Source organism: Neovison vison, chromosome 7 (assembly GCF_020171115.1).
Source record: "Neovison vison isolate M4711 chromosome 7, ASM_NN_V1, whole genome shotgun sequence".
Lineage (NCBI taxonomy): Eukaryota > Metazoa > Chordata > Mammalia > Carnivora > Mustelidae > Neogale > Neogale vison.
Genome location: NC_058097.1, coordinates 4,327,817 through 4,348,490, shown reverse-complemented (window position 1 = coordinate 4,348,490; position 20,674 = coordinate 4,327,817). Strand labels below are relative to the sequence as shown.

The 20,674-nt window shown below is 51.4% G+C and overlaps 1 protein-coding gene and 1 long non-coding RNA gene across 2 annotated transcripts in view; one reads left to right on the top strand and one right to left on the bottom strand.

Moving 5' to 3' along the window:
- MBTPS1 (membrane bound transcription factor peptidase, site 1) overlaps positions 1-18,041 on the bottom strand; it is a 52,028-nt gene extending 33,987 nt beyond the window's left edge. Inside the window, exons 1-4 of the mRNA XM_044255641.1 lie at positions 17,939-18,041; positions 5,589-6,078; positions 4,496-4,753; positions 1,336-1,539 (exon numbers count right to left, since the gene is read on the bottom strand). Coding sequence (XP_044111576.1) covers positions 1,336-1,539; positions 4,496-4,753; positions 5,589-5,751 — 625 coding nt within the window. The 5' untranslated portion in view covers positions 5,752-6,078; positions 17,939-18,041. The remainder of the gene's footprint in view (positions 1-1,335; positions 1,540-4,495; positions 4,754-5,588; positions 6,079-17,938) is intronic.
- Positions 18,042-18,859: 818 nt separating this feature from the next.
- On the top strand, positions 18,860-19,507 carry LOC122911183. The gene is made up of 2 exons (XR_006385438.1): positions 18,860-19,100; positions 19,216-19,507. It is a non-coding gene; the product is annotated as an uncharacterized LOC122911183 (long non-coding RNA).
- Positions 19,508-20,674: the final 1,167 nt, after the last annotated feature.

The window sequence follows — 20,674 nt, the reverse complement described above, 5'->3', positions numbered from 1 at the left end:
CATCCCTCCACTGTCACCAGGGCTCGGTCCTCCACACGACGGAGTCTCCGCTTCCGGGGACCTCCCCGGGTCTCCCTCCCCTCATCTCCTCAGAGAGGCGCTATGGAACGAGGGGCACCAAGTAAGAGCACACCTCGGGGGACAGGAGACCATTCCCGTGCCTCCCCTCAGACGCCGCTCCTTAAGCCCCTCTGCACATGGGGCTGCCGGCGACACGCGGGGCTGAGGGCACGGTAAGGAAAACCGCCACGCAGTACACCTCGCTGTAACAAGGGGCCTATTTCAGATACGGGCCAAAAGCTACGTGCACCAGGGTTAAGACTGATTTTGCCAGATGAGGAAATTCTAGAAAACAGGTAGAAAAACCTAAGACACTCGTATTGTTTAACAGCTAACAGGTGTCACAGAGGTAGGGTCTTTCTGTGCTGACATGTCCACACTATGTTAAGTCATCGATTACACTGAGAAAACGAGCAAAACATGCTGCTTACATTTAAATAATGCACATGATCTCAAAAACCACTTGGTTTGGGGGGACAGAAAACGCTTTTCTGTTTAGAGAATTTGCTTTGTGAAGAGTTCTCATCCTGAAGAGATAAAACCACGAGGTGACAATCATTTTACTGAAACTCCGGTCCACCAGGCCTGAAGAGTTTAACGGTCTCAGACCTACTGCAGGGCAGGGGCTGGGGAAATCAAGGGAGAGGTCAGGGTCTCCAAGGCCAGAGGACATGGGTGAGGACGCCAAGACCGGCTGAGACGGAGGGGGTGGAAGGGGAACTAGAGAAACGGGCTTCCATTTCAGCGGGGGTTCAAACCTTCACGGTAGTTAGACAGTGATTTTCTGCCGTGATGCACGGGAAAATACTGTATTGGCTGTTCTATTTCTAGGATATGGTCACTAGTGCGTCTCTTGCTTTGAAACTAAGCAACGGGTGCACGGACTGTAACGCAGCCACTCTGCACAGAGCTCCGCTCTCAAGGGATACGCTCATGTTCGCGTTGTCACTTCACGATAACCATGTCTGCCCTCGATCTCACTCCCTGAGCAGCTGGCGTGTGTTCACCCGCATGCCAACAGGAGAGAAACGTTCCACCATCTACCCCCAACCTCAGAAATGGTACAGAAACACACTGAAGGTAGAGGATTCCACAAGCTAAAAAGGCAGAGCCAGACGCCCAGCACAGCAGAGGTCAAAGGCGGGGCCGCCCGACGTGTGGGGCTCCACACACAGCGGAAGGGCCGGGGCCCGAGGCCGAGGCTGGGCCAGGCCCCCGAGACGGAGGGCGCGCCGGCCGCCAGCCCCACGCGGGTCGCGGGCGAGCAGCACGCACCTGTGTAGCCCATCTGCCAGAGCACGTCCGCCTGCAGGGTCTGGGCCACCTGGCGCGGGATGGCTCGCAGCAGCCGTCTACTCGAGTGTCTCCCCGTGGCGTGCCAGAACCCGGAGCCCAGGGAGAGGCTGGCTCTTCGCAGCGGCCGCGACGACTGCCACTTCTGGCTCCACCGGGTTTCGTTACAGGGTGCGACGGGGTCAGCTAGAGCCAAGGAGAGAGAGAGAGAGATGAGACACGGGGCGGCACGGGGACCGCCCGAGCCGGAGGGGAGGGCACCCACTCTGAGAAGGGCGGCGACCAGCCCGGAACGCCCGGGGGACCGGAGGGGGAGTTCTCTACCCCTGCCAGAGGGCTTTCTCCATGCAGTCACACCCCCAGGACATCACTCAGCTGTCATCATTGTGCCCCAAGAGTCCTCTACTTGGCCTTTTCCAACTGACGGAAGGCAGACTGGCAGAACCGCTGCGCTGAAACACTCAACCGTGGCTGCAGCTGAAGGACCGAGAACTCCCGAGCTCTCGTGCAGCCTCTGCTCTCGCTGAGCCCGAAGGGTTAAAGACAACGACAACAAAACAACAAGGAAGCGAATGGCCCCCTGCGATGGCGAAGCTTCGCAGCACCGGGCTCCTGGCACAGGAAGAGGGGCTGGTGTTAGCGCGCCACACCTGTCTCCGGTCTGACAGCAGCGGGACCTTCTGCCAACTGCGCAGCGCTCGCTACCCTCAACACGCGGCCCAGTGTCCCCCTTCCAAAGCAGATGCCCTAGAAAGGAGTCGGGGGTTCGGAAGGTGACGAACCGCGTCTCCTCTCGATCCTGCAGGCGGACCAGCCCTGTGTGCGCATCAGCACCCGCCCCGTGGCACTGAGTCCACAGGTTCCGCTATCTGTAAGGACTCTACTTGGTGAAAAAATGGAAGAAAAAAGCAAAAGAACCACCACAGGAGGGGTCCTTACCTTTCAGGACCGTGCTATCATGCGAAAACCTGCATCTCAGATCAGCTTTCAGCAGAACACAGCTATGCTGCTGCGACTGACACTGTGTCTCTAGAGCTAATGCCTACCGCGCAGTCCAGTCTTACCAGGCCCCACGGAAGGGTACAGGGACCTGGGAAAGCACGTAGTCGCGTCAACTCCATTAAGTAATTATTTGCACAGACCAACTAAAATTGTTCTGCACTGAACTCGCCGTGTTGACTCTGCTCTTTAAGTCAACAGTGTGGAGGGGTGGGGGTGGGGGTCCCCTGAGCGGCTCAGTGGGTTGAGCCTCTGCCTTCGCTCAGGTCATGGTCCTGGGGTCCTGGGATCGAGCCCCGTGTCGGGTTCCCTGCTCGGCGGGGAGCCTGCTCCCTCCTCTCTCCCTCTGCCTGCCTCTGCCTACTTATGAACTCTCTCTGTCAAATAAAAAAAAAAGTCAACAGTGGGGGACAATACTGGAGGTGTTGACAGAAGACAGGTGTTGACAGCACACGAGGGTCTGCTCTGTCGGCCTGAGGCAGACCAGACTACACCTGAGTAATGAACTTGGCTCTGTAAGAGCAATTCAGAGAGCCTGGAGAGTACTGGAAGGAAAGCAGTTAAAATGGTAAGAGGGCTTGAACCCGTGTCAGGTGAGGGACAAGCTGAAGGATCTGAAGAGGAGAATCCATCACGGACACCACAGATATCTTGAAAATATCTTTAAACACTGTCTTGCGGCAAACAGGTTGGCTCTGTCTTCCAGCCCATGGATAGGGCCAGGGACGGGAGCCAGGGTGGGACCGGCTCCAGCTAAAATAAAGCAGAGCCTGCTCACAACACAGCCAGAGAAACAAGCAGTATTTAACGTCTATTTACATCCTAAAAACTCTGCTAAGCTCTCACACTTGCACTATTTTATTTCATCTTCGTGAGAACCCTTGGAGGTAGGTAGCATTTTCTCCAAGTTTTGGACGGGAAAAGCCGGAGCCCACGGGAAAGCGGCTCACCACGCGAGGCAGCAGATGGCGACAAGGCCGACGGGGCCTGCCAGCAGCGCAGCACAGCCTCAGGGGGCGTCAAGCTCTGTGTCTGACAACCCTGGCGGAGAAGCAGAGAAAGGAACCCGACCCTGAGAGGCCAGGACTGCTCTGCTAAAGTCAGGCATTTCCAAGCTTCTTACAATGTCCTGGGGCTCTTTATGGTAAAAAAGTAAAAGAGAAAAGCTCATGTAAGCCACTTATCTGGCTAAGTGGACAAGGTCTGGTTTGCTTTTACTTCCTGGACTGCTCGGAGGCTACTGCTTTTCAAAGAGAAAAAGCATCACAGAACATCTGGCCTGGCACAGAGAGCTGAGGAAGCTGGACAGCTGACCTCCGGGGCGCCCGAGAGCCGGCGTGTCCACTACGCAAATTCACGCGGCTTCCCCCGTCCCTTCCTGAACCTCAGGCTCTCGTGCCTACTACCTGACAGAAAAATGGAGAAAGAGAACTTTCCTTCTCTTTCCTCCAGGGAAATAAATGACAGTAAATGATAACAGAGCTGGCAATCTGTTACCCTACTTTATCACAAATGGGAAAAAGCCCTTTTTTAGGTAGTAAGTATGCTTCAGAAAATGTTAAGTAATAAATCTATAATTTATTATTTAAGGGTAAGCTCTACCCTGACGAGCCCAAGCTGTACAGAAGCAAGACAGAATACACCCTGGGGCTGAAAGGAGGATCCTCAAGTTCCCTCCGTCCTCACCCCTGCCAGCCTGCGACTGACACAGGCCGCGCCGCCGCGCGTGGTCCGAAGGCTCTCAGAAAAACAAAATGAAACCCACGGAAAGGGTGCTTTCTGAGACACCTTAAAAATAAAAACACACACTGACAAGCACAGCGCAACCAAGAGGGAGACCCGAAAACCCGCCTTTCACTTTGGGATGTGCGGGGCGCAGGGGACTCCAGGCTCAGCTGAGCACTGGCAAACAGGAGCATCACCTCCTGCAAACCTGCAGATCTTTCCCCCACCAAACAGCAGGACATCTGTTTCTAGTTTTTCAGATGCCTGGCAAGAAAATGTTCACCACGGATGCAACTGGACGAAGGGACTCGGGGCCTCCCTGGACTGCTGCTGGCCGGCCCGCAGGAACACGCGCACTCTTGTCCCCGCGCCACAGCCGAGCGCGGGCCGCAGCGGAGCCCGAGCCCACGGTACTCACACTCTGCGTACTTGAGCGAACGGAAGACTTTCCGCTGGGGCGTCACCCGTTTGATGTTGGGATGGTCTTCGAGGGTCAGCAGCCCCGCTTTCTGTTTCTCTTTGATCTGAATCACCTCAAAATCACTAGGGTAGTCACTGGATGGGTTGTTTCGAGGAATGATTCTCCAGTTGTCTATTTCACTGCTCTTCAGGGCACTTGAAATAAAAGAATTTCTAGCTTTGGCTGTAAAGTATCCATTGAAAGCCACGATGTATTCTGAAATCAATGACCACAAATAAAAATAAGAATTTATGTCCCTGTATTGTAACGTAGGAGTGCACCGACTCTCAGAGCTCTCTGGCAAAAGAAAACCTACAGACCCTAAAACTGACAGTAGGAGGAGCAGTAAACCAAGACTGATCTAAATGCCCTACACAGCAGTCCTCAGGGCTCTGAGGTCAAGTGATCTGTATGAGCCCCCTAATCACAGAATTCACCCCTTAAAATCAGATCCCTGTGCTGTTTTTCAAAAAGCAAAGATCAGGGGTGCCTGGGTGGCTCAGTGGGTTAAGCTGCTGCCTTCGGCTCAGGTCATGATCTCAGGGTCCTGGGATCGAGTCCCACGTTGGGCTCTCTGCTCAGCAGGGAGCCTGCTTCCCCCCATCTCTCTGCCTGCCTCTCTGCCTACTGTGATCTCTCTCTGTCAAATAAATAAATAAAATCTTTAAAAAAAAAAAAAAAAAGCAAAGATCAAGGGAATTCTGAATATATGGCAAAAAAATGTGCGTAACTTTTTCAAACAGGAGAAAGGGATTCGGAAGGAAGGCTGGGTTCGACTTTCCTGAGCATTTGGCATCTCTCAACTTCCCACTGTCAGTGGCAACAATGGCACCTATTCCGCAGAGTCAGGTTTTAGGGAAGAGATTCTCACTGCCAATGTATCCCGGGAAAGCCAACTTCAGCAGAGAGAACATCTAAGCACTGCGCACTCACCTCATGTGAAATCGTAGAAAAGAGGGAAATGACTTTTTTGGCAAAAGCTAATTATTTAGAGTTAAGGTTTTTTTTTTTTTTTTTTTTTAATGGGAGGGGGCTAAAATAGTATCATTACCATATTCCACAACCGTTGAGGAGAATTCCACCTTCAATGTCAGGTGGGAACAACCAGGGCACGAGGCCTTCTCGGAAGACTTCTTCTCCAACCTGTCCCCCAGATGTTTCCTCCCGCAGAGCAAAACCACGAGCAGAAGCAGCCAGATGTTCACAAGCTTCATGGTCGAAAGTGAATATGGTCATAAAATCACATAAATTCAAATCACACTTTTTTCTTCCTTGATTATAAGTTAATTTTTGTTTCGGCAAAAAGCTGAAACATTATTGATCAGCCATTTTACAGTCTTGTCCAACATAAAAAGTTGTTAAATTTCATGGCCTTTTGTGGTTTGGCCTGGAAAGAGGCTTTCATTTCTTTCTCCGTTTCTTCTCCATCTTGGGCCTCAGGCTCCCCTCACTCCGGCCCAGACGACTGAGTCCTCCCCTCCATCTGCAGCACAGAAGCACGGTCCGGCGGGCGAGCGGTCACTGCGGCAGCTCTGGGCGGCCTACGGAATGGAACGGAATGGAACAGAGCCAGCGCGCGGGAGTCGGGCCCACACGCACCCGGGCCAGAGCGCAGCGAGCAGACAGAGGGCTCAGGCGCCGAACACCTTATCATTTCTTTAGTCCTCACTTCTCTAGGGGGAAAAAGGTTTCAAGGCAGCTTCAAAACTAAGACAGGTCAAAACAAACGAGAAAAACGAGCAAACTGAGCATAACAAACAACGCCAGGAACACTGAGCCCCTGGCAGCCGGGGAGGCGAGCGCAGTCCCACACATCGTCCTCCGCTCTGCCTCCACCTCACTCTCCAGTCTCACCCGGTGCAACCCTCCCGCTCCAGGGCTCTTCCCCCACAGCAGTTTATTCATTCCATTAAGTAGGCTCCACACAGAGCGTGGAGCCCAACGTGGGGCTTGAACTCACGACCCTGAGATCAAGACCTGAGCTGAGAGAGTCGGACGCTGAACCGACTGAGCCACCCTGGCACGCAGGAGCAGCAGTTTAATTCCCCATACGCTTTGCCGAGTCTTCTGGCAAGAGCTTGGTAGATACATCCTCACCTTCTACCATAAAATAATTCCTAAGGACAAACTAATTTGCATCCAAGTCAAATCCTTACCACTTTCTTTTAGAGAAACTATGTTTTAAAATTATTCCAACGACTACCTTTCAGATTTTGAAATATTTCCTGCCAATTTTATGAAGAGGGCATAGAAGGATTCACGCGGTCATCCAGTGTATTTTACATGAAGCCTCACCTTAAAGGGATCTAACCTGCCAAATATGTTGCAAAACCAGATTACCTCTTTCCCGGAAGTAATACAAGAGAAAATGTCGTGAGGTACACTGCTGCCAAAGAAAGTTGTTATCTGAGTGTTAAATTACACATGGGCACAGATACCTTTCAAGTATCTGAACGGCAGAAAAATGATCATTCTTCACAATGAAAAACAGACCGGCAATTAAAAAAAAAAAAAAAAGAAAAAAAGAAAGAAAATGATACCAGCTGTAGCACGTCCAGAAAGATCTGTTGCACTGATCCTACCAGAAACATAAATAATCCAGCAAGGGGAACACAATCAATTGAACAGGACAGGCCTTATACTGCTAACTTGTTTCTAAAAAGAAAACACTCAGGACCAAGAGTCAGTCAGCCCTCTTTAAACAGAGGTACAGAATTAAAAACCCTTCCTTCTGGCAGCAACTGGTACTTTGGAGTAACGAGGACTTTGTGGCTTCTGGAATTATTCATACGTGCATCTATTCACAGGAAAACACTCACAGAGTTTCTAAAACAGCCTGTAGGGTTACTCTCTAGGACTTCACCGCTAGAGGCCCGCATGACCCTGAAAGCGGGCCTTCTCTAGCACTAGAGACTAAGGCGGGTTGAATGAAGCTCATCAGACAGAAAGGAAATTGTAGAAGTTATTTCCGTTATCAACACGAAGAACAACAATAAAAATGCCAAACCACAAGAACAAAGTAATTAACACCAAAGATCAGAACAGAAAGGGTAAAGAAAGGCAACAGGGGACGCCAAAAAAGCCACTCCCGACATATTTCGTGGCGATACTCTTGGGAGCGAACCCCAATTTTTTCGGCTTATACTTGGTATCTGCAGCAATGGCCCATCACGGCACAGAGCCACAGGAGGGACATGGTCCGTTACAGGACAAGTGGTCACAGAAGACAGAGCTCAGCACCGGTGAGAAGACTTCTCATCATGTCATGTTACATGCACTTACAGTGCAAACAACTTAAATAGATCTCTCAATGAAGGGAAGTTTTTAAAAAAATAAATCTCTTTATCTCTCCTGCCTCGAGCTGAAGAATCTACGACATATTTGGGCTACATGTAACAAGTATTAGTGAATGTTACTAGTAAGCCATCTTATCTAATTGTGTCACATCTACTGTCATTAAACCTACTCTTAATTCACACAAGGGTCCGGACAGCTACTGCACAGCACAGCCCGTGTGGAAGCGAAGGCTGGCATTCTACAACTGGGCCAGGAGACCAACTTCACAAGACAGAGAAACAGGAAGAAAAGGTTTGAGGGGTTTTAAACTTTAAAAATCCCTAAGATAATCAGCTCTCTCCCAAAAAGAAAACTCTCTAGGTTTTTGAAAATAGGACACCGCAATATCCCAAAGATGTTCTACATTAATCTATGCAATTAAATTCTATAATCGTGGGGCGCCTGGGTGGCTCAGGCAGTTAAGCCGCTGCCTTCGGCTCAGGTCATGACCTCAGGGTCCTGGGATCGAGCCCCACATCAGGCTCCTTGCTCGGCAGGGAGCCTGCTTCCTCCTCTCTCTCTACCTGCCTCTCTGCCTACTTGTGATCTCTCTCTGTCAAATAAATAAATAAAATCTTGAAAAAAAAATTCTATAATCATATATCGTGCTTATTACCAAGATCAAGGTGGGATCCAGCAAAGCGGCTGACAATGAGTGCAAACAGCTAAACAAAGAGCAGGAAGACACTGGAGAGGAGGCCCGCACAGGGCCAGGATGCTGCACCAAGAGCTCCTCTGGGTGAACCGAGAGCTCCTGCCGACGAGCTGGGGGGCACCCTCGCAGAACCTGAGCCAGCAGAGCCGCAGCATGGAAATGAGGAGGAAGAAGGGGAGCAGCCTGAACGAAGCTACATCACAGACCAGAAAAACACGGGATGTGCAAAGGATCAGCGAGTCATCGCACGAGGAGGGAGACCACGGTGTGCCAGTCTGGGGATGGAAAGACGGTGGGAAGCAGGCAGGACAAGCAGGTGCGACCTCTGAGCAGAACCGGCAGGAAGCAATGGGAGTGGGGTGCGCAGAGCCGGCCGGGGCTGCTGAGCAGCTCCGCTCACCCGCCCAGCTCCTTTAAGGTGCGAGTCACAGAGCCACTGAGCAGGCGGCAGGGACACAGCAGCCAACAAAACCCAACCCAAGCCTCCGAGCTCACGGCGCTGACTGTGTGTGTGTGTGTGTGTCTGTGTGTGTCTGTGTGTGTGTGTGTGTGTGTGTGTGTGTGTGTCAGTCAGCCTGGGAGGGGGCCTCTGAGGAAGGACCCAGCGGAAGCAGGAAACTGGCCAGGCCAGCTGGGCGGAGTACTGGCGGCACTGGGCACCGCGAACCCAAGGGCCTGAGGCAAGGAACATGCTTGCTTTGTGTAAGAAAAGCAAAGGGGCCGGTGTGGCTGGAGCAGGGAGAGGAGGCAGAAATCAGACAAAATGGGGAGATGGGACCCATGGGGAGACAAACCGGGGAGGGCCTTGCAGGTCAGAGAAAGGACCTCAGATTTCACTCTGAATGGGAGAGAAAGCAGGATCTGGGCAGAGAAGCCACCCCAGCTGGTCTGCCCGTGAACTGGTTCACTCTGGCTTCTGTAAGGAGGGGGGCACAGGCAGACACAGGAGACGGACTGGACGGCTCCCATGACGATGCCGGCTCAGGCCGGGGCAGAAGGAGCAATGAAGGGGGGCACGTGACGGAGGTGACCGCAGTGAGACAATGTGCGGACAGCCAGATTGGGGGGTGCGCACCCGAGGAGCCAAGGACAACACTGAGGCCTTCCGTCCAAACACAGATGGGCATCTGCCCCTGATGGAGATGGAGAAGGTGCAGGCAAAGCTGGTCTGGGGAAGACTGGCAGGTGCTGAGCTCTGACCATGTACCCGCCCCTAACTCCAAAGCCACCAGCAGCCCTCAGGAGGAAAAGTGCCAAGGGGCTAAGGCTGGAAACAGTGAGACAAGGACATACCTCTCTTCGGTTTGGATATGGCTGACCTGCTTACAGTCTTTCAAGGTGAATGAAAATCTAGGTTCTAAGAAGACATTCTTGTCAAAGACCCATGGCTCCTAAAAAATTCTGACAACAGGGGCACCTGGGTGGCTCAGAGGGTCTCTGCCTTCAGCTCAGGTCGTGATCCCACAGTCCTGGGATCGAGCCCCATGTTGGGCTCTCTGCTCAGCGGGGAGCCTGCTTCCTCCTCTCTCTCTGCCTGCCTCTCTGCCTGCTTGTGACCTCTCTGTCAAACAAATAAAAAATCTGACAACAGATACTGAAGTTTCTGTGGTTTCCCAATCCCAGAATAAGAGGACTTCGAAATATAAATCTGCTTTTAAGAAAACAAAACCGCCACCAGGGGCACGAGGCTGGCAAACAACGCCACCAGCACCGAGGTCGCAGGGCCGGCCGCGGCACTGCTGGCCTGTTCTGAAGACAGCCCATCCCCACAGACTGTCCTACTGGGGCTTCAAGGGCGCAGACCGCAGCTCCCGCAACCGAAACATGGCCTCGCCTGTGCCAACACGCGGTCATCCCACTGGCTCTCACGACGCAACGCAAACCTCCGGAGCACCATCCCCGAGCTGGCCTCACGTCTAGCCACAAGCATGGCAGCGGCTACGCGGCATGTAAAAAGAGGCGCAGACATACATACGCAGGAAAAGACACACTTTTTAACAAGAGTTCTGTCCTTCCTTTTCTTCCTCCCTTTCTGCATAATCCAGCCGACGGCAAGAAGGTGAGATGCTGATGGAGAGCCATGGCGGCCTGGTGGCTGGGGTGGGGGGGATGGCGTCTTGAGAGACAAGGAAGGCGTGCGGGGCAGAGGCACCAGGAGAGGGGGTCGGAGCCTGACTGGGGTGATAGCCGTGAAAGCGGGAAACTCATCTGATCAAATAAATATTTACAGATATTTATTTATTTACAGATATTTTACAGAAGCAGCTTTCTACTGGCAGAGAAGAAAGGCACAGGTACGAATACGGGAAAACACCTGAAAGACCCACGCAGGATCAGACTGAAGCTGAAGCACCAGTGTGAACTCTGGGTTCTCATTACACAGACAGACAGACGTAGAAATGAACGTATGGGAGTGTGTGTGTGTGTGTGTGTGCATTTCCTAGCTCTGTCTACTGCAAGGGCACGGGGGAAGTGGCAGCCCAACAGGAGGGAGCCTATCCAGTAGTACCCAGAACTGGTTTCCTTTTCTTTTTCTCTCTCTTTTTTTTTTTTTAAGATTCATTTATTTGAGAGAGGGAGAGAGAACATGCTCACACGAGGAGAGAGACGGAAAGGAGGAGAGAAACTCAAGTAGACACTGTGCTGACCACGGATCCCCACGTTGGTGCTCCATCCTGTGACCCCAAGGTCAGACGTGGGCCGAAACCAAGAGTCAGACGCTGATGGCACCACCCAGGCCCCCCAGAACTGGTTTTCTAAATGTCATTCTCCATTGCAAGAAACCAGGCTCCTGGTGCCAGGCGAGTGGCCAGCGGAGTCTGGAACATCGTGGGCCACAGAGTGAGGAAGCGTTCCGAGAGTAACGGGAGTGTGTCTGAGGACCAGAGAGGCCAGCGAGGGACAGCCGGAGCGTCAAAATAAACAATGAAAGTAACAGATGTTAAGCCACTGCAGAAAATACAAAACGAGCGTCCACAGTAACATTTATAAGCAGGCTGGAAGCCTGAAGAATGAGGTATTCAGAGTCCCAGCAAGCCTCCCAACAGCATCCTGATTTCCAAAGGGACAAGCTGCTTCTCCTACAGCAGAGAAGCTTCACCAACTTGGCCAGCCAGGGCACCAACGGACCCAGGTACGTGGAGCAGGTGACTGAAGAGGCCAGCACCGCCTGGCGGGTCCTGCCAAAGACACACAACCTGAGTCACCTCAGGAGGAAAGAGCAGAAGCCAACAAGGGACAGTCTTCAAAGCCAACGCCTGGAATTCTCAAAATTACCAAGGAAGGTGAGGCGAGCCAAGGCCTGCTGAGACACAGCTGCAGACAGAAGGAGACTCGGGAGACCCGACCGGTAACTGAACCTGACGTTCTCAACTAGGTCCTCGGCCGCGAAGGCACTGCCAGAAGAGCTGGCAAACCTGGACGGGAGCCCGCCTGGGACGACACGGCAGGGGAGGGGGGTTATCGGGACTCATTTCCTGCACCTGACGGCTGCGCTTTGATTGCGTAAGGACTGCGCGCGCAGGAAATGGCCCGTGAAGTATCTGGGGATAATGGGTATCAGGTCTGCAACTTGCTTTCACAAATGGTTCAGAGGGGGAAAAGGCTCGGTGCTGTTCCTGGAACCTTTCTGGTAGATTGAAATTGTTTCCAAAATATGAAGGGAAAAAAAAAGAAGAAGAAGAAGAAGAAAGAGAAAAAGTCGTCTTATATTTAGTCTCAGCTGATAGGAACGAATGAGAAAGATGGCAGTATTAAATTTTAAAAAGGTGGAGAGGGCAATTTAGGCTCTCTTCTGGTATCCGTCTGAGCTGCCCACTGTGCACACCATGTCTGACCTTGTCAGACAGACTCACGCATGTCAACCGTCACACAGAATGACATCCTATCAGCCCAACAGATGTGACTGAGCTTGTCAAAGGGAAACTCAAACTCATCCCCCTTCTAACGAATTGAAAGGACGCCGGAAAAGTTTCATGGCAAAGTAAATTTGTTAAAACTGACTGCAGTGTTCCCACTATGTACATTACATCAAGAAACTTCTTGAAAACTGAAGTGTCAATGACACCGACTATCCTAGTACTTTTCAGGGCTCATCAGCTAGTGCTCTGATATGCTCACACACTGGAAGTGATCCCCCGAAGTCTGGCTAGCACCTACCACACACGGAGTTACTGCAGCGCAGCTGTGCCTGACATCCGACTTACTCAGAACCGCAGGTCCGTACCTCCCACTCCCCTTCACCTATTTCTCCTGCCCCGCAACCCCTCCCGGCTCTGGTAACCAACAGTTCCCTGAACCCCTGAACTTATCAGTCACTATCTGTTTTGTTTGTTTATAAAAATCAAGTAACATTGTCAGAGACATAAACTGAGACACCAGGATAAAACACAAATCCTGTTTAAGAAGTCAAGCCAATAAAAAGGAGGACTCTCATACGTTGTGAGTGAACGTAAAAAACTGCTACCTTTTAGAACATTTACCAGTATATATTAGAAGCCTTAAAAATGGAAAACCCTTTCCTAATAAATCCAGAAATAACGATAAAAACTTAACACAAAGAGCATTTATTCTGCGGCAGGCACTATCCTAAGCAACCTTCACAACCTGTAACTAACCCCCCGCTTCCAGATGAGAACACGGAGGTGCCCACAGTGGCTCAGCACCGTGCCTAGAGCCAAGTGGCAGTGAGTGGGAAAGCCAGGCTGGAACTCGACTAGTCTGGCACGGAGGCCACCCTCTTAGAAGGTAGGTTACCCTGCTTTTCTAAAACCTCCCCTGGAAAGGCGCTCTGGTGGCACACGTGGTTAAGTGTCCAACTCTTGGTTTCAACACTGGTCCAGATCTCAGGGTCACAGGACCAAGCTCTGTGTGGGGCTCTGTACTCAGGCCGAGTCTCCGTCTCCCTCTGCCCCTCCCCTCAGCTCAAAAGCACACGCATGCACATACTCTCTCTTTAAAATCTTTTTAAAAGGGGCACCTGGGTGGCTCAGTGCGTAGGGCCTCTGCCTTCGGCTCAGGTCATGATCTCAGGGACCTGGGATGAGCCCCATGTCGGGCTCTCTGCTCAGCAGGGGGAGCCTGCTTCCCCCTTTCTCTCCGCCTGCCTCTCCACCTGCTTGTGATCTCTGTCAAATAAATAAATAAAATCTTTTAAAAAAAATTTTTTTAAAGAATAAAACAAAATAAAATCTCCCCTAGAAATTCATTCCACAGAAGTGTGAATCTGAAAGCATACAATGATTTACACCCAAAGATTACAACCAGGAAAAGCTACAGAGTATCCAAATGTGCAACAGGAGACCAGCTAACTGATTAATTAACCGGGACTCCGGAATGCTGTGCAGCTACAGCAAAAGACATTCCTCTGGAAGGCTGCATAACAGTCCCCAAAGCTATCCACATCCTCATCCCCAGAACCCGTAAATGTTACTTTATACGGCCAAAGAGATTCTGCACGTATAATTAAACTAAGGATCTTAAAACAGGAAATGTATTCTGGATTATCCAAGCGGGACCAACGTAATTGCAAGAGTCTTTACAAGACGCAGGCCCACTAAGCTACTTCTCCACCGAAAGCAGAAGAGATGATGGAAGCCGGAGGCTGAGATAGTAAGAAGAAGAGGAGGCCAGGAGCCAAGGACCGCAGGTGCCCCTAGAAACCCAAAAAGGGAAGGAAACAATCTCTCCTGGAGCCTCCAGAAGGACTGAAGCCCTCCCGACACCCTAACATCAGCCCAGCGACACTGATTTTGGACAATCGACCTCCAGAACCATAAGATAATAAACTGGTATTGTTTTAAACCACAAAGTTTATAGAAATTTGTTAGCACAGCCACAGGTCTCGAATATACTTCCCAAAGAATATGGGGAAAGGATAATGCAATATTAAGTAAAACAGCTCACAATGACCCAAATTTCTATTTTTAAATAATGTATCTATATGCACAGGAGAAAAGGAACAGGAGAAGATCTCTGCTACAAGGCAACAAGGGCCTCCGTCTCCTGCCAGCAGTACAGGGAGTTAGGGTCTTAGTTCTAGTATTTACAATTTTACAAAGAGCCTGTTACACTTCCATAATTAGGTAAAATAACTACTTGGGTACTTTACTAAAACTTTTAAAATAAATTTTATAGAAAAACAAATTTTCTGGTTAAGTCAAAATAAAGGCTAGGGTTTTTTTTTTTTAATAAATTGTTTATCTTTAAGTAATCTCTAAGATGCCTAACATGGAGCTCAAATTCACGACCCTGAGAGTGAGTCACACCCTCCACTAACTGAGCCAGCCAGGCACCCCAAAGACTTGGTTTCATCTGTACACACAGAGCTTAAAAGGGATCCATTTCCTAGGAATTGTGTTAAAAAATCTGTCTGTGTCTACCCTAGAGCTCCAGGCCAAGGTTTTTGCTCATTCATTCTGAACGGGCTTATCATGGGCCGTATCACCTACTCAGAGGGCCTGCTTAGAGCTGTTACTGGATCCACGGTTTACCGGATTTAATTCCTATAAATTCTTTACGTAGGTGACCTGGTGATCTTTCCAAACAAAGGTATGCCCTGTAAGATGGTATTTGCACAATTATGGATTTTCTGTTAGTTAAGTATTCCTCTAAGGCAGGTGTAATCCAAAACATATTTGACATCAAATACTAAATGGAAAATAAACAGTTCAAACAATACATGCCAGGAAGAAGATTTAACGAGCTATGAGCGAAAACGAGACCAAGGAGAGGAAATGTGTTAGTTACCTGGGGAAACCACTGGTCTGACAGCTAACACTCCGTGCAGCTCAGGTGCCTCGACTTTGCATTATAAAAGAGTATCACTCAGATTATAATTCTGGGTATGGCTAAAGTATATCTGAAATCATTTCTTTGCAAATAAGAACACAATTCAGGGCAAAGGAAATCACTGATATCACCTGACAGTCATCTAGGTACACAGATACACCAGCTTTTTCTAATGAACCTTTACTGAAATAGCGCCAGAGAAAACGGAATTGTGGTTAGGCCACGAAAGAGTAGCATTCAGTTCAGTTCAACTTTGGCTGTAGAAGTACCACTTTCATAACTAATTGCGTCCTTGGCTGTACTACCATTGTTTAACCGGCTAACATTCAAACGATGCCAGACAGCACTATCTTGAAATAAAGGTGTGTTCTTCAGGCTGACCGAACCATTCCTTCTGGCACATTCTGTCCACTGGCTTTTGTAAGGGGACAAAACAAGCAATTCGGCCCAAAGAGTCAACAATGCCAGGGTGAAGAGGTGCTTGTCTACACTGTCCTTCATTCTTCCACAAGTGCTGTGCCCATCTCCTTATTCTCTGGATCCTTCAGTCACCCAGTACTAGCGAGCCGCAGGAGGCAGGCACCTCCAAAGCCAGTACTCTCATTTTACTACAGACCCATTTCCTAAAGCAAAGACACCGTCAGGATTAGTAACTCCAGGTAATCCAGATCTCTGCAGCACGTCAAAACTGATTAGGCCACAGAGGAGGGAAAATCGACCTGTTTTTACCACCTCCTTGGCCTGGCTCAGGCAAGATGCTGAAGGATACCAAGCACCCCACCCAACCACCAAATGCAAGGTCTAGCTTCCCATTCCTAATTAAGATTTCAGGTCACGAAGGGTTGGAGAGTTGTCGTTTTTCCAATGAAATACAAATAGTATCTCAACTCTCTCCTGGTGCAAAGAGGCAGTTGCAGATCTCCCCCTAAAAACCCCACACGGGACACAGGTGTTAGCCAGGTGCAGTTCACCTGCGTGTTCCCCCTCCTAGCTTGTTATTCCATTTGTGACACTTAACTGTGGCTGCCACACCCAAGAGGCAGTAGGCGGGACAGAGCAGTAACTATCTACCCTGAGAAAGATAGAAGACGGAATCAAACAACATGTGAGTTTGAAGGGAATGCTAAAAACTTAGCCAGAAGAGCTGTAGCTTGATCCCAACGGGCCCCAGGTGTTTCAAAGGTTCTGCAAGCACTAGATGAAAATTTCTCTTTTTTCACGGATACAGCCAACTCTTGAATATGAGAGATGCACGGGGAGTGCAATGCAGAGGCCTAATGGGCACGAGTCCCACTGACTGAGGCCGCTCGCAGACACAAAGGCCACAGATGATCCCACCTTAGTGAAATAGTCAAGAGAGACAAGTCCAGGGAGTCAGAGAGCAGATTAGTGACTGCCTGCGGCTAGGGTCAGAAATGGGTAGTGACTGAACATGGGCACCGGGATCTTTCAGGAGTGACGAAAATGTTCTAAGAGTGCGTTGTGGGGAGAACCGCACAACTCCGCATTTATTGGGGGGGAGGGGCGGGGGCAGGCGGTGTTGGAGGGCGGTCACTGAATAAGTACACTTAAAAGAGGTGAATTTTATGGTATGTAAATTTGACCTGAACAAAGCTCCCACTTAAAATGGAGAGAGAGGGAGAGCGTGGGGTTATGGACACTGGGGAAGGTATGTGCTATGGTGAGTGCTGTGAAGTGTGTAAACCTGGCGATTCACAGACAGTACCCCTGGGGCTGATAATACATTATATGTTAGTTAAAACAAAATTTTTTTTAAATTGTAAAATAGAGACAGAACGTGTGCTGCAGATTCAAAAAAAAAAAAAAAAAGTTGGCAAGAATCAGTTCCGCAAGCTCCTCACTCTGAGACAAATGCAAACGGAGACCCTGCAGGTGGGCTGCTTACCGCACCGCTAAGGCTAATGAAGGGCCCCGGGAAGACAAATTCTACGGAGTTCAGCTCCGCGATCCCACGCCACTCTGCTTCACATGGAAGCGTCGCTCGGAACCTAAAGTATTTAACTTAATTTGCACAGACAAACTGGCCGCCATTCCCAGGGGCTCTCACCAAAACGAAGGGTAAGCATCTTAATAAAAATGATGTGGAAAATCTATCATACACTATCCCGGTCGCGGGGAGCACAGACACGACAGGGCAAGGCAGGAGTCTCTCGGGCCCACCTTGCCCAGCAGCTTCCCGCACTGCACTCCTGAAAATCGGCACGCTGGGCAGTGAGCTCAGACCCGGGCTGGCGAAGAAGCGACGTCGCTGGAAACGAGACCGCGGCCCCTGCGGGAGCCGGCCCGGAACCGCGGGTGCGCCGGGCGCGCGGCTTCACTGCGCTCCAGTTTATCTCACGGGAGGAAACGGGAGGCTGAGCAAGCTAGCACCCCGCGAGAGCCCGGAGACAGGGCCCCGCACCGGCGGTCTCGGGTGCGGGAAAACGTCCCGTCCCCCGCCCCGCGCTCCGGTGCGGCTCCCGGAGGGTCCAGGGACGCAGGGAGGCCCCGGCCGCCGCCGGCGCACACCCCCAGCCTCGGAGCCTCGGGCGCGCGGGCAGCTGCACAGGCCGGCGGGTGGGGGAGCGGCGCTCCGGGCAGCGAGACGCCACCGAACCTACCTGCGGCCGCCTCAGGCTCGGGTCCGGCGGGCCCGGGATAACGGCGCCTCCGCGGCGAACACGCCTCGCGTCTCCATTCGGGGCTGTTTACTCCCAAGTCTCGCGAGACTGCGCGACCGGGGCGGGGAGACCGACGGCCGAGAGCGCCGGGAGCGCCAGCCCCGCCGGCCGTGCGTCCCCTGCGTGCCCGGCGCCGGCCTGCGTGCGCGCTCCGGACGCCGGGGGACGCCGGGCCCGGGGCTGACTGACGGACAAAAGTCTCGCGACACTTGCGGCCCGGGGCGGGGCGGGGCAGGAGGGGGAAAGGGGGTGTGGCGAGCCTTCGGTCCAGGTCGGTGGCGGCGCTGGTGGGAGGTGGGGTGGGCCCTGGGCTTTGGGCCCGAAAGCACGGATGACGGTCCTGGCGGAGCCGCCAGCGTTTGCCGTAAACTCCCGAGAGCTCCGAGCGCAGCGCCCTGTCCCTGGGGCCCGGGACCGGGCTCGGGCTCGGGCGGCACCCCCAGGCACGGCCCTCTGCAGGCCTCTGCCCATTTGCCCGACGCGACCGGCTCCGGCCCGGGGACCCGCACTGGAAGGCGAAACCCCCGCCGCAACTGCGCTTGCTCCGCCCCACTCCGCGCGTGGCCGGGACCCTGATGCCCGGCGGCTACCCTAGTGGACGAAACGAGGCTCGGTGCGTTCGACTGGGGAACGCTGGCCTCCCCCAGACGGATCGCGGGCCCTCCTCCGCCCACGTGCCGGAGGGGCCGCGCTCGGCGCTGGGCACGGGTGGGGGCGGGAAGCGTGGTTTTGGTCGTGCGGTTGGAAGGTGATGTGCTGCACGGCCGGGGAACACCGAACCCCCGCAGCCCCGCGGTAACGCAGAGGGGCGCCGGCCTGGCAGCTCCGCGGGGCACTCGGTGTTCCTGGGTCGTTCTCTAACCAGACCGGCTTCCACACTGCGTTAGCACCCCGTCACTCACGGACTTCATCTCCGGCAAGGCGCAGCGCGGCTCTTCTACCTCACCTGCCCTTCCCAAAAGTACCCACCTCCCAGCGTGAGGGTTTAACGAAACACGTGTTCGGTACATCTAGACCCGCCGGCACCTGATGAAGTTCTTCTTCCCATTCTGAGATCGCCCCGATGTTGGGAACTTCGGCGAATTCTGGACTCTTTGGCATGGTAAATCTCGAAGTTAAGCAGTGCCTGCTACCACCAAATAATACACTTGATCTTAAACTTAACTGTGGTATTCTAATGTGGGGTAAATTGGTCTAAGCCACGGTTCTCTTAACAGGCCTTGAAGTCACTGTGCCACTGAATACACAACCCAACTGTCACAGGCTGACTTGGCTAGTGAGATGCAAACACCCTTGTCACGGGATAGTGAAGCCCCAAAGCAGGGAAAAGCACACTGCTGCCAGCCCCCAGAACCCTATAAACTGAAGGGGGGATGGGATGAGCAACGGAGGTTTGGAAATCAAAGAAAGGATGAGAGGCATAGGATCCTGGTCTGTCGGTGTTCCACCACTCCCGGTTCTGAAATCACTGCGTGCTTTATGTGTATAATAAAGAATTTGCAAATTCCACGGGAAGGTAAACCTTTATTCAAACTAAGTACTATTTGAAAGAATAACAGCTGAGCCAGTAGTGAGACAGGCACACAGGCAGACTGGAGCTGGCTGAGGAGGGCACATGGTGTCCAGACTGATGACACCGCCCAAACCCCCTGGTTGCGAAATGCGGTAAGGTTCTGAGTAATGGAGATTAAAACAGAAAGACTCCTCCGAAGAGCTCTCTCTTTGCTGACTCCCTTTCCACTCTTCCTCCAACCCACCACAGTCAACCTTTCATCCCCACCATGAGGTAAAACGGCTCATGGAACGCCAGCAGCAATCCACGGGGTGCTGAAGTCAATGATCAAAATCTACTTTCATCTACTCAACCTATCAGGGGAATGAGATCAAGAAATCTAGTCAGTCCTTTCGAAAGACTTAACAGACACGTGGTTGTGCACAAGTTTCTTGCTGAATTACAAGCTTTTAATGAATTACTACCGCAGGTGTTCATTGATTAACTTTTCGGTAATTTTAAAGTAATTGTTTCTATGGGGGAAAGATCTCTCGTCCCAAATACAGACACATGGAACATGTGTCTCTGCAGGAAGCAGAAGCAGCAGTTTTTACTGTTAAATTTTCAGTTCACAGATTGTTTTAAAGGTTCTTAATTTCCCATATTCTTAGTAAGAAACCCCATCTCCAGTGGCCCAGTGATGATTCTCACATGGGTTCCTGGAAAAGGTGTCTTATCAGAGGAAACCTAAGGAAGATTCTTGGTTTTGATCTTTCACTAGCTTTGCACCCAACAGCTTTTGCACAGGTCCTGCCAAGGAGAGATTTGCAAACATCACTGACATGATTTACTTATTCTCATCATGTAACAGTGACTCCCTACATCCCCTGTAAATAGAAGACACGGCTGAGCCCCATAACTCCTGGGAGGAAGACATGGTGCTTATACATGTACAGCTGCAGCTGCTTACTACATGTCAATTATAATTCAGGTCGATGTGGCAGGAAGTCAAATTTTCTCTAGGCTTAATGACCATAGGTTGACTATTAGGGGAGGGAAAATTGCTGAATGTGACAAAAGGCAGGCCTCCAAGCGGACTCCCATCAACACCTTCTGTGCTGCATAACACCACTAGCAAGTTTTCACATCTGAAAGGTCTTCTTTTGTGTAATGAGGGCCTGGTC